Source organism: Vombatus ursinus, unplaced genomic scaffold, assembly GCF_900497805.2.
Source record: "Vombatus ursinus unplaced genomic scaffold, bare-nosed wombat genome assembly UNPS02011591.1, whole genome shotgun sequence".
Lineage (NCBI taxonomy): Eukaryota > Metazoa > Chordata > Mammalia > Diprotodontia > Vombatidae > Vombatus > Vombatus ursinus.
Window position 1 is genome coordinate 45,834 of NW_020951369.1, and position 16,626 is coordinate 62,459.

Sequence of the window (16,626 nt, forward strand, 5' to 3'; positions counted from 1 at the left end):
TATAAACCTAAAATATTCTAAAGTCTGTCCACAAGCCAGTGGTGCCTTTTTTGATTTTTTTTCATACATAATACATTGAAAACTGCAGTTCTGTAGAAAATGTTGTAAAGAAATTTTGCTACATGTTAGTTACCAAGGGCCCTTGGTAGCCTTTCAGAATAGGCTGTTTTGCTATGGTGGTATAAAGAGAGTGCAGCATAAACTTCCATGGTAAAACAGGCAAAAGAAAATTCCATTCTCTAGCCTGTTTGCAGTATCATGGTGATCCTGTTTTTTTCTTCCTATTTTAAAATTTTAGCTGTAGACATATAGGTGTAAGTAAGCAACAGTTCATTTAAAGAGAACCTGGGGATTTTTATCTCCTATAATCTCAATTTGAGTCAGTTTAATATGGTAGCCAAAAAAAACCCCAGTATTAATGTGATTTCTTAGACTGCATTACTAGAAGTATAGTGCTTAGAAAGAAGGAGTGTAGTTTGATTTACTACATCCATGTCTGGATGCCAGTTTAGTTAGTATATTAATAAGCTGGAACATTACTATAGAGAGGTAGGTACTCAGGATAGTTAGACATCTCATCACTATGACTTACTGAGGGCAGGACATTCTTTGAAAGAGATATGTTTAACTTGAAGAAGAAGAGTTACTGTCTTCAAATATTTGAAGAGTTATTGCACAGTAATGGGATTATGCTTTTTGTAGAGAAAGTAGGGACCAGCGGATGGAAGCTCTAGGCCCTGATGTAAGTAAACATATCATAAGCAGTGTGCTAGAATTAAATGGGTTGTATTAACAAATTATATGTCACATTTAGGATGTAAACACATACATTTGATCTTGTTGTGATGTCTTCTTATTATTCTCTTAGATGTGAATGAGTTGAAAGAGTGCCTTTATGTGTTAGTGAAAGAACAACAAACTCTTGCTACACAGACGGCTACAACAACTCTTTCAGCAGTGAGACTAAAGCAGAGGCTGGTTATACTGGAACGATATTTCATTGCACTGAATAGAACTGTTCTTCAGGAAAATGTCAAAGTTAAATGGAAAAGCAACAGTGTTCCTTTACCTACTGTGGACAAAAAAAGGTAACAAAATAAGTGAGAACTTTTCTAATTTTATTCTATTCTAAATTTATATTTGTATTCTAAATAAAAATTTAGTCCTGTGGTAATACAGAACAAGCTATTACTTGGTTTCTTCAAAAACATGCTTTTAGCTGAGAAAACTGTTTATGATACTCAAAATGGGAGATATTTTGGAGAACTTGGAAGGGTGGCCAATGGGTGTGTTAGCTATATGTGGAGGTAGGATTTTCCAGATCTGGCTTCTACAACATCTTTCGCATCTATCCCCTTCTGTCTGCTCACACAGGCTTCACCGTTCAGGCCTCTAGCCCCTCTATGCTAGACTATTTCAGTTGTTTCCTAATTGGTTTCCCTGACTCCAGTCTCTTCCCTTTCCAGTCCATCTTTCACCCAACTGCCAAATTAATATTCCTATAACGTAGATTTGACCAAATCACCTTCCCAACTCAGAAATCTTTTAATAACTATTTCCTCTTTGATAAAATACAAAAGCCTCAGCTTGGCATATAAAGGCTTCTTATCTTTTTCTGGTATTTCATTCACAGACTTGCCTGCTGTTTACCATACATGAGATTCCATCTCCCACTTATCTGCCTTCGTACAGGTGCCCCCCCCCCCCATGTCTGTAATGGCACTCCCTCTTTACCTCCATTTCAGAGTCCTTAGCTTCATTCAAAATGCAGCTCAAGGGCCAATCTGTATAGAAGGCCTTTCCCGATTAGCCCCCCTCCTTCGGCCCCCCAGCCTACTACCCCAGGTACTAGCATTCTCTTCCTCTTGAAATTACTTTATTGCCACATACACGTACACGTACATGTGTATATGTATATGTTATTTCTATGTGTGTATATATATATTTTTTCCATGTTTATTTCTATGCATGTTTTATTTCCCCAGTGGAATGTAAGGTCCTTGACAGTAGGGATTATTTCAGTTTTCTATTTGAACATAAGGAAATATGTGTGTGTGTATACATACATATATATACATACACACACATATATAGTATGTATGTGTGTGTATATATAGGCACATATATAGCATGCGTGTGTATATATACATATACATACACACATATAGTATATGTATATATGTATATACACAGACATATATGTATGTATATATGTATGTATATGTATATATACATATAGAACCAGGAGAGTTTTGAACTGCTCATTTTCTGTAGCTTCCTAAATTGGGGCTCTTTAGGTGGGAGAGAATGCAGTGCTAGATAGCTTTCAGTATTCACGTTTGCTTTTGAATAACCATGTATAATCACTCAGTTTTCAAAGCTGAAAATTGTCCTTTCCAGCCTCCAACCAGATAGAGGAGGAAGTAATTTCCAGATGAGGAAATAATTGTGTCAAGGGCAGGAAAGAATGCAAATGCATCTGTGAGAAGGTCATGAGTTACATCCAAGGAAAGGCCCTTCAGTTTGATTCAAAATACTTCTTAGGCACCTTCTGTGTCCAAAGCATTTTGCTTTATGTGCTGGATAAGGCTATTAACAGGATCTGACATTTCAGTGGTATGAGGAACTTTGTGTTGAGGAAACTTTCTCTACCAATGCTGATCATCATCTCCTCTCTAACTCAGAGTCTCAAAGAATTGCCTAGGGCTAGGCAATTGGACTAGGGAGTTATTTCCCAGAATCTTAGTCTGTATATGTCAAAGGTGTTTCTTGAATCTAGGTCTTCTCCATTCTGAGGTTGGCTCTTTGTCCACTGTGTTACCAAGCTTACAAAATTAATGACACAGAAATTGCTTGTAATGAGTTAATGGCCCAATAGAAATGAAAAGAATCTGAATTTCACTACTGCAGGGGGGTTTAGTTCCTTTCATAAACCTATGGATTTTAGAGTACATTGAATTCCCTTGGGAGAAAGTACAATGTTTCCTGATGCCACCTGTGATGAGTTAGTGGAGGGTGACACAGGGGACTATGCTTCTTATGTTTTTCTTCTAACTACGATTGCTAAACTCATTTTGAAGTGATTACTGAAGGTAAAAAATTAATTTCATGTGAATTGTGACTTTTAAAACAGCAGAAAGGATTATTTTTTTTTCTTTTGTTTGGTTATAGTTCTAGACCTATAGGAAAAGGTGTAGAAGGACTTGCAAGAGTTGGATCCAGAGCAGCCCTTTCATTTGCCTTTGCATTCTTACGAAGAGCTTGGCGGTCAGGTAAAGTTGAACTACATTTTTCAGTTTCCAAAGAGGTTTTTTTCCTCTCCCATACTATCATGCAGAGAGTACTTTATCATGAGTCAGGAGACCTGGGTCCTAGTAAGTGTCTGTATGATTATAGGCAAATCATTTAACTCTTCTGGACCTCAGTTTTCTCTCTTGTATTTTGAAGTAGTATAGTTGATCTCTATTTTTTTTGGCTTTAACATTTTATGACTCCAAAGTAGATACCATATTCTAAATAGCAGCTCATCAGGCCAGTGGAGTAAAAACTGATTTATTTGGTATAATTTACTTGATATAAGGTTATGAAGTTAATAATTGTCAGATGAGATTTATTATATCCAGAAATACTTTTGAGAAAAATAGCTTTTCTATAATGTAATAAAAATGCTAATCTCCCTCATGTGACCTATCATAATCTAGCCCCACCTTACTGTATATCAGCTGTGCTTTAGTCAAACTCTCCAGAAAGTACTTTGTGCTTTTCTACCCCTGAGCCTTCCTCTTAGTCAAAACCTATAGTTTTCTATTTATGTATCACATATCCTCACAAGATTATGTTCCATGAGAGCAGGGACCATGTTTGTTTTTTATTTAAAACTCTCTGTCTCTTGTAGTATATACCAGAGTACCCCATGCTCTATGAGGAAGTACTTAATAATGTTGGTTGAATTAAATTGGTTCTTTTAGGAGAGGATGCCGACCTATGCAGTGAATTGTTACAGGAGTCTCTTGATGCCTTGAGGGCCCTACCAGAAGCATCTCTTTTTGATGAAAGCACGGTGTCATCTGTTTGGTTGGAAGTTGTAGAGAGAGCAACTAAATTCCTAAGGTCTGTTGTGACTGGGTAAGTTTTATTTTTCCGATTTATTGGATTGAGTTATGTCACATATTTCACAGTCTAGTCCTTAATTATTATCTAATTCTTAACTTAGGTTAGTGTTCTTGTATATTGAACTCTTATTATCTCAGTGAATCCAAATAAAGCCTTTTCTTTCAAAGATTCTATTTACATTTACTTGGCGTAGTATGTTGTATGTAATAGGCACTTAATAAATATTTGTTGAATTGAATTGAAAAACTTGTAACTTTATCTATATGGTAGTAGCCCAAAAACATCCCCTGTAGGTCTTTTTTTTTTTTTATCAGATATTGGTAAGCAGTTTAAGTATTCAAATGCTTGTTTTGTACCTATCACCAGTATAAATTCAGAGTCATTGACTCTGTGTGAATGATTATGAATTTGTCTGACATACATTTACTTAAGATGAAAATCTGTAAAGCTGATATAATGTGTAATTGCTTTTATTTTGAATTTTTAAGATGCTGTTTTATTAGGAAAATGTATTCAGTCTGAACTTAAGTCCAGAGTATTTTAAGGTATTTTTTAACACCTCAAGGTTTTATATACGCATATATGATGTTGTGTTTACTTAATGTTCCAAGTGGTATTTGTGATAAAGTATAAAATAAAGTATGCTTTGTAAAATTAAATAACTGGCTTCAAGCTTAATTTAAAAAATAATTTGTAATAGTGATTAGATATTAGGATACTTAATAGTAACTTTAAAATAATTATGTATAAATTATGTTAAAAGTAAGGTCTAATAAATTATTCTCAACTTAGAAATGAGACTAACCTTAGGAATTTTGCCTTTTGATTCCTAGACAAGAGCAAGAAGTTTATTGTTGTTCAGTAATGTAGGGAAATCATAGAAACTTTATATTTCATTAAAAGTGAAACTAAATCTAAATATTTCTATTCATATTATGTATGGTAACCTGTTAAAGATACTGCATTTGATTTAAAACAGAATTATGAGAGAGTTTATACTTCAGAAACTTTGAGCATACCTTTTAAAAGTTGAGTTAATTTAAATAAAGCTTAGCTTTAGAACATTATTCTTTAAGTGATATAGATATAAATACTTCTTTGACCTTTATTTGTAAAACATGTGAAATATGAGTTCTCTGAACTCCAAACTCTAAATATCTCTGAAAATATTGATAGCTAGTCCATTGTTTTGGAAAGTCACTATTGGAAACTTCAGAAATCTTATTATTCCATTGTAAATTTATTTTTTTGAAAGGGGTTCTGTTTAGTGATAGGATTTGGAGCTCATTTCATAGTAAGTGTGCATATCATATTTTCTATTTCTGTAAAGTTTCTCTGAATCAATTTCTTTTGCTTTTGAAATAGTGATGTTCATGGAACTCCAAGTACCAAAGGGCCAGGAAACATTCCATTACAAGACCAGCACTTAGCACTTGCCATATTGTTAGAGCTGGCTGTGCAGAGAGGCACTCTAAGGTGAGGAATGCAGTAATCTCTCTTTAAGATCTCTCTCTTAAAAGATTTTAAATGAACCTTGTGTTTATTAGAAGATGAATATTTAATGAATAATCCTGGAATGCTTTTCTTTCCCTTTCTTTTGTATTAGCAGTTGCACCATATTTAGCAATTAAAGGGCCTTTGCAAATAGCCTTTTTTAAAACAAAACTAAATATGTTTACATAGTCCACTTGTGGTCTCCATTTTTTGACATGTAAGGAGCTTCTCTGTTTCCTTTTTATTTCCTTATTATGATTTAAATGTTCCAGTAAGTTGAAGGAACAGAAATTCCTTGAAGAATGAGTGCATTTTAACATTTTTATACTTGAACCTTTCTTTTTCTCTTTTTTGATAAACAGACAAAGTCTGGTAGTGCTTTGTGAAGTTACATTTTGCTCATTTCTCATTTTCATTAAAATTTTTTTTCAAGTGGTAGTCTTTTTGGTCTTGACATGTAGAACCTTCATAAATTTTAAGTATTTTGTATTTATATATGAAAATTTAACTATTAAACTATAAACGTTTACCTATTTGCTTCATAGAACATTCAAAGGATTCAGATAACTGTTTGATACTTAGATTGGTGACTACTTGTTTTTTCTTTTAGCCAAATGTTATCTGCCATTATGTTATTACTTCAGTTGTGGGACAGTGGGACGAGGGAAACGGATAATGAACGATCTGCCCAAGGAACTAGTGCACCGCTTCTCCCTTTATTACAAAGATTTCAGAGTATAATCTGTAATAAAGATATGCCTAATACTGAAGATGAGATTCAGGTAAGTATGTCCATTATAAACTTTGTGCGGGAATGATAGTTTGTGTGATTTAAAATAATTAAAGATGTTTATGAATTCCTGCTAAATTTATAAGCCTGTAAGTTAAATAAGTGCATTTCTTGTCATTTTTGATTTATGAATGAAAAAGGTGAAAGAACTTTGGAGTCAGCATTGTAAATGTTCCATGTATTATCTGGTGATTGCAACAGAAGGTTGGGGAAAGAAGTCTGGTTGCAAAAGGTTTATTTCATCTTGTATAATTTGAAACTCACTTCACTCAGTTGAGAAAGTATTTGTTGATGTAGAGAAAGCTGAATAGGTCTCTGATACTTGGTTTTGTAAATTTTTTTTGTCATCTAATTAATAAACTTTTTAAGCAGAATTAATGATTTTAAAAATACCATCCAGAATACTTGTTAATTATCTAGGGTTTGCTGACTGTGAACATTTAAGAAAACTTAATCCATCAATAAGCATTTATTATATGCTTACTGTATACAAGGCACTTTTAAGCACTGAAATACAGAGACAAAAATGAAATAGTTCCTGCTCTCAAGGAGTTTACGTTCTATTGGGAAATAATTTGTATATAGCCTAATACAAAGTCTATAAAAAATAAAAGGTGAAAATTTCTTTTGAGCAAGCTAGGGAGATTAAAAAAACTTCTTCTGAGAAGCTAGGGAGATCAGAAAGGACTTCATGTAGAAGGTGGGTTTGAACAGAGATTTGAAGGGAATAAAAGTGTACAAGAGGTGAAAATGAGGTGGAAGCCCATTCCATGTGGAGATACTGACAGTGAAAAGTTGTGGAGAGAAGGGATGGAGTGTTGTTTGACAGGAACAAAGGAGGCTAGTTTGGCTGGACCATAGAGTATGGGAACAGGATTAGTTTGTATTAAGATTGGAAAGGTTAAGTTGTAGGCAAATTCTGTAGGGCTGTAAAAGCCTTGACTGACATCATCTCCCCCAGCCTCTTCTACCCTCTGATTGAAGGGCTAGAGGGTAGAGTACCAAATTTCTCTTAATGGTCTCCTCTATAGAGGACAGAAACTGAACTTTTGGGCTCATTCCACTGCATCTGCTGCTCTGGTTGGTTTCAGCTCCACAGAACAAGAAACCCCCCATGTAGAAACTGATGCAGTCAGAGTCTAGAGAGAGATTAGAGGAGTGCCCAGGACAGAGCTTAGGGAATACCTGAAGTTAGGGGGTATGACGTGGATGAAGAACCAACAAAAGGTATTAAGAAGCAGGTATCAGACAGGTAGGGGGAGAACCATATGAGGCGTATCATGAGAACCCGTGGAGGGGAGGGTATCCATTTGAAGAGGATAAATGGGATTAAAGCCTTCAGAGAGGCTGGGAAGGATGATGATTACTGATATCAGCTTTGACAGTTATAGAATTATTGGTAATTAGAGCAGCTTCATTTGAGAATGTAGGTCAGGAGCCATATTCTAGAGGGTTTAGAACAGAGGGAGAAGAAAGGATGGAGAGGCACCTACTGTGGACATCTTTTTCGAGGAACTTAGCTGTGAAGGGGAAGAGAGATATCCATTGATACCTAGCAGGGATGCCATGATTTAATGAGGGATTTTTAAAGATGGGGTTGTGTGGAGACTTGGGCATATTTGTAGGCAGCAGAGAAGGAGCCAATAGATAAAAAGACACCAAGTATTAGAGAGAGAAGGGATAGATAAAAGTGCAGGTGATCCTCAGCAGAAGAGAGGAAAGAGATGGGATCAAGGCACATGGAGAGGGGCAGACTTTGGCAAAGAAAAGGGCCGACTGTTCTTCAGAGATGGGTAAAGGAGGAGAGTGTGGGGGGTGATGTCAAAGGGTATGACACGAGAAGGAGAAAGAGCTTACAGCAAGTGTCCTTGACTCGCTTTGTAAAACAGAAGCTTTTTAAAGGTCTTCAGATGAGAGAGAAGGAAGATGCGTACTCTAGGAGGCTTGAGGAGAGAAGAAAAAGTTTAGGTCATCTGATGTGGTGAATGGAATAGAGAATCAGTTAGAGAAAAGTTGTAAAAGGATTGCTTTGGGGACAGCTAGGTGGCGGCGCAGTGGATAGAGCTCTGGGCTTGGAGTCAGGAGGACCCTAGTTCAAATCCAGTCTCAGACACTTGACACTTACTAGCTGTGTGACCCTGGGCAAGTCACTTAACCCTGATTGCCAAAGCAAAAAAAAAAAAAAAAGAAAAGAAAAAAAAAGAAAGAAAAAGAAAAGAAAACGTAGTTTGGAGCAGCTAGGTGGCGCAGTGGATAGAGCTCTGGCCTTGGAGTCAAGAGGACCTGAGTTCAAATCCAACCTTAGACACTTGACGCTTACTAGCTTTGTGACCCTGGGCAAGTCACTTATCCCCGATTGCCTCACCAGGAAAAAAAAAAGGATTACTTTGCTGGTATGAGGACCCATTTGAAATTAGATAACATAAATGTGTAATGAACCTAGCTGGCATAATGGCATGGCTTTTTCTAGCTCCATTCAGCAGTACGTGAATAGAAGTGGAGGTGGTAGACTGTGGGAGTCATCTAAGGTTGGGATTTGGTAAAGTGTGAGTGGTGAGAGGATAGGGACCAAGAGAATCCAGAGTTAGAGGATAGTAGCATTGAACTTACTCATTTATTCCATGGCAGCAACTGGTTCATTGTCACAGAGATTAGAGAGAAAGAGGTAGTATGTGTTGGTTAGACATAAGGGTTTAGTTTGACACTTCTCAGATCTAGTAGTCTCAGCAGGTGATAGGATTCTCTATGTCTCGACTCTGTCTTGTGGTGTCCATCCTCAGGCAGTACTTTGGCCAGAGGCAGGGCTGTGTCCTCTTTTCTGAGTGGTAGTCAGGGGTGATGGTGGGCTTGAGGTTTCAGTCTTTAAGTGGTCAGTGGTCTGAATAATAAGAAATAATCTTGCTGATTTTTATCATTTTTGCAATAATTGTAGGAACCTTTCCATTAATTGCTCGTGAGATTAAGTTATTTTCCTGTTAAGTATGGATTTCTTGAATGTGTGTTCACATTCAATTAATAACATATTGAGTATCTGATGTGAACAAGGCACTTAATGTTAGATGTTGTGGGAGATAGGAAAATGTTTATTACAGTCTGCCAAAAAGGATTTTCCTGTAGCAATATAGCTAACTTACGATCTTTTAGCATTCCTTATCTTTCTTGATCTGTGTCCTGCGTCAGACTTTGGACCACTTTCTGTGCTTTGCATTTTCATGAAACTGCTCTCTTGCCTCTCCTCTTATTTGTCTAACCATTCCTTTTTAGTTACTTTTGCTGGCTTATCAGCCACATCACATCATCTTGCCTTTACTGTGAATATTCTCCAAGACTCTGTAATGGTCTTCTTCTCTTCTTTATTTTCTTTTTTTAATAATTTATTTATTTTTGGTTTTTAACATTCACTTCCATAAGATTTTGAGTTTTAAGTTTTCTTCCCCTCATTCTCCTCCCTCTTCCCCAAGACGGCTTGTAGTCTGATATAGGCTCTACTTATACATGCATATTAAGCATATTTTCCACATTAGTCATGATGTGTATTTCTTCTCTTCATTCTAACATGCTCTCTTGATCATCCTGTTCCTATGGGTTTAATTATCATCTCTATGCAGATGATTCACAGATCTGTTTATCCAGACTCAGTCTCTCTCCCTTGAGCCTCAATCACACATCACTCTTGCCTATTGAATATTTTAAACTGGTTGTCTTGGAGATGTCTTTGACTCAGCCTGTCCAAAACCAAACTCTTTATCTTTTCCCCAAACCCATCCATTTTTCAAACTTTCCTATTTATGTTCAAGATACCATCCTTTCTAATCTCTTAAGATTCATAATCTAAATTCCTCATTCCTCTTTTTTCTATTTAATTATTTATTTAATCACCATCCAATCCCTTCCCTCTATTCACATAGCCACCACATTAATTCAGGCCCTGATAATGTCTAATCTAAATTATTGAAATAATCTGTGGATTGGTTTCCCTGCCTGAATTCTTTCTATTCCAGTTTATCCTTTGCACTTTTGCCAAAATATTTTTTGTTAAGCGTAGATCCAACCATGTGACTTCCCTACTTTGTAAAACCCGTCGATTCCCTGTTGCCTCTAGTATCAAATATAAATTCTTATCTTTAGCTTTCATAGCTTTCCCCTGTCTAGCCCCATTCTGTCTTTCCAGGCCCCTTGTAGATTATTAACTTTCTCACCCTTTGCAGTATAGCAAAACCAGCCTTTCCTGTGTTCCTCACAAACAACACTCCTTTTAAGTTCTTTGTATCTTTGTACCATCTTCCTACATTCCCTCTTTCCAACTCGTAGAGTCACTCTTCCTTCAAGACTCAACTTAAATACTACCCTCTAGATTTAGCCCTTTCTAATTGACTCAACTGTTAATACCTCCCTCCCAAGCTGATTTGTATTTAGTTACTTTTTATTTATTCTTTTCATAGTTATTTTGAATGTACTTATATGTATTCTTGTTTCTTTTTAGAATAGAAAGTTGTTTTGAGAGCAGCCTTATTGCATTTAATATAATTTCATCCAATGTAATTATAAAATTATATTCCTGTTGTTTAGCACAGTGCCTGGTGCATAGTATATGTTTAATAAATAATAGTTGATTGATTGGTAAATTTTTATTTTTTCCCCAATTAGTTTGTAAAATTAGTGATAAGTTAAATGAACTATTTATAAAAGTAATATAACAACCATCTGAGATATTCATAAGCTGTATGAAATTAATCATAAAATAAGCAGTTTAGGTTATAAAAGCTCTGAGATGAAAGAAAAATGACATTGCTTTTGGATGGATTAGTGTCCTCTGATTTCTCAACTTTGAAAAAAAAAACCCTCTCTGTCCCCCAAGAAAGCCAAAAATTTTATTAGTCGTCTTATCTGAAATGCTTGTTTCCCCCCGCCCCGTTCAGCTTATTTTGAAAGTGTTTAAGCTTAGAAGATTCAGCATTATTCTTTTTTCTCCTTAATATTCTTTTTAGAGAGGTCCCAATTTCTTAACTTCTAGATTTGTGCCCTGGCATTAGATTAAAATTAGAAAGCATAGGATTTATAGATTCATGTTAAAACCTTTGGAATGTTTTTACTTTTATTTTGTGAGTTTTTTACTTGAAACATAATAATATTATGATGTTGCAGTTAGTTTCTAGCCTGTTATGTATTAACATTTGATAATCTGTAAGCTAATAGGGTTCTTCACTTGTTTATAGAAAAATTGCAAGTATGAAAATAGGAAATACATGGTAATTTTTTAAAATTGAGATGAAAAATACAAATAGTTTGATGCCTGCACTCATATGCTAGATCTTTATGTGAAAAATCCTCAGATTATATAATGGTCAATTTGAGCATTTGGTATCTTAATGGTCTTTATGATCTGTGCAGAGTTAATTCAGGCATTTGATTAGTGTTGCTCTTTGGGATGACTGAAGGCTGAATAGGAGTCTACAAGGGCACTGACAGTAAACCAGGGTGATTTTTTTGATTGTTTTCTCACTTTGAGATGTAGGGAACCAGGAATCTGTAAAAAGGATCTATTCATGATAATCTAACGTAACAGTTCTGTTGTTATTATAAATATATATGTTGTTATTATAAATATATAAATATGTTATTATAAATAAATTATTAACACTGTCTCAATTTAACACTCATGACTATGTTTGGCTACTACATCCATACCAAAATATAAATAATTGGAAAATATATTAGATATTTATTAGTATGTTTATATTCTTCACACTGTTTTTGAAATGACTGATTACTGTAGTTTTTTCCCCTGTTCCTTTAGATGCTGTCTGGTCCTCTGAGTCCCAATGAAAGTTTTCTGAGGTACCTTACTTTACCACAAGACAATGAATTAGCTATTGATTTGCGTCAAACTGCAGTAGTGATTATGGCACATTTAGATCGTCTGGCTACTCCCTGCATGCCTCCTCAGTGTAGCTCTCCTACATCTCATAAGGTATTTACTGAAATGAAATTCTCTACCTACTATTGTATCAGGAGTTTCACATGCTTTCTCTGTAATTGAAGTTAATAACTCTTTAAGTTATCTTTTGGTGTTCCTGTTATGAAAGCAGTTACTTTCTAAACTATTTTTAATTAGTATAGCAAATTTATCAACTGTATACTTGGAAGTATTAACTATTTTTGGTATTCTAATGTGAACTCTGTTACTTTTTACAGATTTAGCATCTTAAGATAAATGATGCTTAGGCAGACTGTTTTTAAAGGGTTGTTTCACATATTATTAAAAATTATGACAATCTACATGGCACATTGTAGTTGTGAAATGCATTCCTTATAACCTTGTGATGTTATCACCATTTTATGGATGAGAAAACTTAGGTATAGAGGAGTTAAAACACCTTGGCTGAGTTTATACAGCTAGTTATTGTCGGAGCTGGGACTTAATGTCCATTTTTTGAGTTAAAGACTCCTTCCCCGGTTTCACTATTCATTGTAGGTTAGATTACGGCTTTTTAAACTTTTTCCACTTGTGACCCCTTCAGAGCTTCTTAAACTGTGGGTCACGACCCGTGTGGGGTCCCACAGTTTGAGAAGTGTTAGGTTAGATTACCATGAATAGATCCTTTTTACAGATTCCTGGTTCCCTACATCTCAAAGTGAGAAAACGATAAAAAAAAAATCACCCTGGTTTACTGTCAGTGCCCTTGTAGACTCCTATTCAGCCTTCTAATTTACCTTTCTGGGTAATAGAATATTCCTTGTTCATCTTATCCTAGACTCTACTTGTCCCTAATCTACTTAAGTCCTTTAAAGGAATGACTGCCAGTGCTGTATTCTCTTCCCTATTTTATGCCATTTTTCCTGTGGCTTTTGTCAATAGCTTATACTGTTGACAACCAACATTTGCTGCCCATTTCTCAAGAATAACCATCTGATTGAACCTGGAAAAACTTGGGAAAACTCCAAATTCAACCATAAACCATAAAGACTAGACTATTTAATCAGAAGAGAATAGAGATCATTTGTTTTTTACATAAGGGCTTGAAAGTCCTTAAACTGCCTGCCACTTCTTAGAATAGGCTATTGAGTATTACTCCCTGTGGCAGGATGATGTCCAGCTAAATTTAATTTTGAAGAATATGGAAGGCAGTGTTTTATTCCTTGTATCTAGGCATAAAAATACACACTCACCTTCAAGAAGCCCAGTGCTGCCAATTGCCTTGAACTCTCTGCTGAACTCCAACCTTCTTTGACCTTCTGGTATTGGACTGTGGTGTTGGATTTAGTTAACATCCCTTTCGTTGCTCATGCCTCCTTCTTTGTATGCCTACTCCTTTTTTAGACACTGCATTCTTCCTGTGGCCCCTGAGCTCTAGTAATTAGCAGCTCTTCCTGAACAGCCTGCTGCTTCTCACCTCTTCCTGAGGGGAGAACCTTTGAACTTTCCCTTTTCTCTATTCTTTGGCTTGAGAATAATAATAGCTGACATCATTAGAATGCTTTATGGTTTGCAGAATGCTTTACACTTATTATCTAATTTGAATCTCTTGATATTCCTTTGTGATAGGTACCATAGGTGTTATCCCCATTGTCAGGATGAGGAAAATGACAAATTTCAGCTGATGAAATGGGAGGGCCTGTGCTGGAATGGGCAAACAGTATATATACACAAACAAAATATATGTATACATACAAATGTACACAAATAAAAACTGTAGATAAAGCATTTATTAACTACCAAATATATCCTTAGTGTTGCTTTTGAGATATGATATTAGACTAGCTTAATCAGTTTTTTTGTATTTATTAAATGGCCATGTATCTGTTATGCTTTCTGCAATCTAAGTCCCTAACTTCCATTATTTGTGAGCTGTTTTGGTGTTCTGAGAGCAACTTGATCACAAAGCAGTTGCATGTAACATTTGGTTGGCCAAGTAAAATCAACTTATAACTTTGAGTTTAAGTATAAGTATTATTTAAAATTTTGTTTTGAAGCCACATTGGTTTGAGTCAAAATCTAGCCCAAATGATTCAAATTATTTAATGTCTGTTTCTACAGGGCACCTCAGTTTCTAGCTTTAATTACTTAAATCTTGAAGCATTAATTTGCATCTCTTTGCCACTTGTCCCAGATACAATCTTGGAAAGATTCTGCTCCTGCCTCCTGCTTTCACTTGATGCTAACTCTTTGCCAGAAATGATCTGATTGAGGTTGATGGTGGCGATCAGCTCTGCAACTTTTCATTTTGCACTGGCAGTGGAAACAAGTTCATATTGAGAAGTGTCTTGGTTGACAAATTGTCCTGCCATTTTTCTCATTGTCATTATTTGGGTGGTCATGATTAGGAGGCTAATATTTTCTCTATCTTTAGATTGTTCAGTTTTGCCTTATGATTGTCAGTACCTAATGTCAAACGCAGTTTTCCTTAAATTCTTTTCTAGGTGAAAGGTTGGTCTTGCTAAGTAATAACATCTTTCCTTTCTCAGAGCTGAATGCCTCTGGTGATTAAATGTATAGTTTTTCATTTGTTTGGCCTTCCCGGTTACGTAGTACTCTGACGTGAAGGGACCTTTTGCTGATTTTTCTTGATCATACATACTGTCCTTCACGTTCTGAAGCTCCAGGGGTAGCAGTCATTGTTCCTGCTTGTCTGCTGAGGGAGATGCCCTTTAATAATCCTCTTCAGTGAACAGTTAATAAGTGCCTTCAGGGCACAAGACACTCTGTGCTATGTCCTAAAGATCCAGAGACACAAACAAAATAGTCCTTGGCCTCTAAAGGCCTTACTTTCTGCATAATAGAACATGCACATCACTAGAAACAATACTAGTATTACCACTTCTGGAGGGAAAGGGAGTGGTTTGAACAGCATATTCACATGGGCCTCCTGAGTGGAAGAAACATGGTTTATTTTTCATTGGCTCTCTTTTTCTTATTTCTTTCCTTAATATACTGTAAGCTTTGTAAGGCAGAGAACCTTGCCTCACCTAAAGTTTGTACCTTTTCCAGCCCAACACATTGTAGGCCCCTTTAAAATGTTTGTTGAGTAACATAAAGGGGTGAAGGAAAATGAGAGCTCAGTTCCTGTTAGAGCAGAGTAGAGGCTTTTAAGTCTTCTAGCTCAAAATTTAATTGCACAATGCTTTATATACATTATATGAATGTAAAGCACTTAAAAAAGCCTTTAGAATAGTGATCCAATTTTGAAACTAATAGTTGAGAAAATATTGAGGAATTTGCTATTGGACAGCCTGTATTAAAAAAGAAGAAAGATCTAAGTTTTAATGCATAATGGTCACTCAAAGGTGTATATCAGCTACAATTTATATTTTTAGTGTTAGCAGTATCATGATGCTTATATTGTAAGTAACTTTCTTTTCTTCTGCATATATCAGTTTCTAAGTAATGCTTATTACGGTTTTCCCAAAAGATAATTTGATTATAACATTGCTATGCTATCCTAATTCATTAAAATAAATATCTGAAAATATATTGCTTCAGAAATACAGCAAAAAAATTTATATGTAGCACATTGTAGGTGCTTAATAAATGTTTATTGAATTGAATTGGATTGTCTTACAGGGATCTTTACAAGAAGTCATAGGTTGGGGCTTAATAGGATGGAAATACTATGCTAATGTGATCGGCCCAATTCAATGTGAGGGACTTGCAAATCTTGGGGTCACACAGATTGCCTGTGCAGAAAAGCGTTTCCTAATTTTATCTCGGAATGGGCGAGTTTACATGCAGGCTTACAACAGTGACACACTGGTAGGTGTTTTTTTTTTCTTCCTTCCTGTTCTGAACCTTTCTTCTTTACTTAATATAGATTTGTACTTGTCGTGATATAAAGGTGAAACTTCTCTTAGGTTTCTTCATTTTATGAACTTCAGTAGTTTTGATTTATTTTATGTCACGAGTCCCTTCTTTTAGATTTTATGCCATATCATTGAGTTGGCAGTATAGTTCTCATTTTTACCTTTTTTGTTTTACTACATTTTGTTTGTTTACTGTGGAATTAGTTTCTCCCTGTTATACTTAACTTCCTCTGCAAATGCATTGATAAGGCATAAATAGTATTTTGCAAAAATGTATAGATGACTTATAATAGTCCAGAATGACAGGAGCCTAAACGTACATTATTGATATTCTTGAAATGAAATGGTTCTCTAGATTTTTTCATACATATAGTATACTTTATAGAACTCATTAAAAATTGTTTAATATGTTTCCCTCAAACGGCTATAAA

The 16,626-nt window shown here is 35.4% G+C and overlaps 1 protein-coding gene across 1 annotated transcript in view; it reads left to right on the forward strand.

The window, feature by feature from the left end:
* Nucleotides 1-16,626, forward strand: part of HERC2 (HECT and RLD domain containing E3 ubiquitin protein ligase 2) — a gene marked incomplete at its 5' end in the record, with an annotated part of 200,575 nt that overhangs the window by 37,594 nt on the left and 146,355 nt on the right. Inside the window, 7 exons of the mRNA XM_027856650.1 lie at nt 869-1,088; nt 3,172-3,272; nt 3,969-4,125; nt 5,479-5,589; nt 6,218-6,389; nt 12,195-12,368; nt 15,960-16,148. Coding sequence (XP_027712451.1) covers nt 869-1,088; nt 3,172-3,272; nt 3,969-4,125; nt 5,479-5,589; nt 6,218-6,389; nt 12,195-12,368; nt 15,960-16,148 — 1,124 coding nt within the window. The remainder of the gene's footprint in view (nt 1-868; nt 1,089-3,171; nt 3,273-3,968; nt 4,126-5,478; nt 5,590-6,217; nt 6,390-12,194; nt 12,369-15,959; nt 16,149-16,626) is intronic.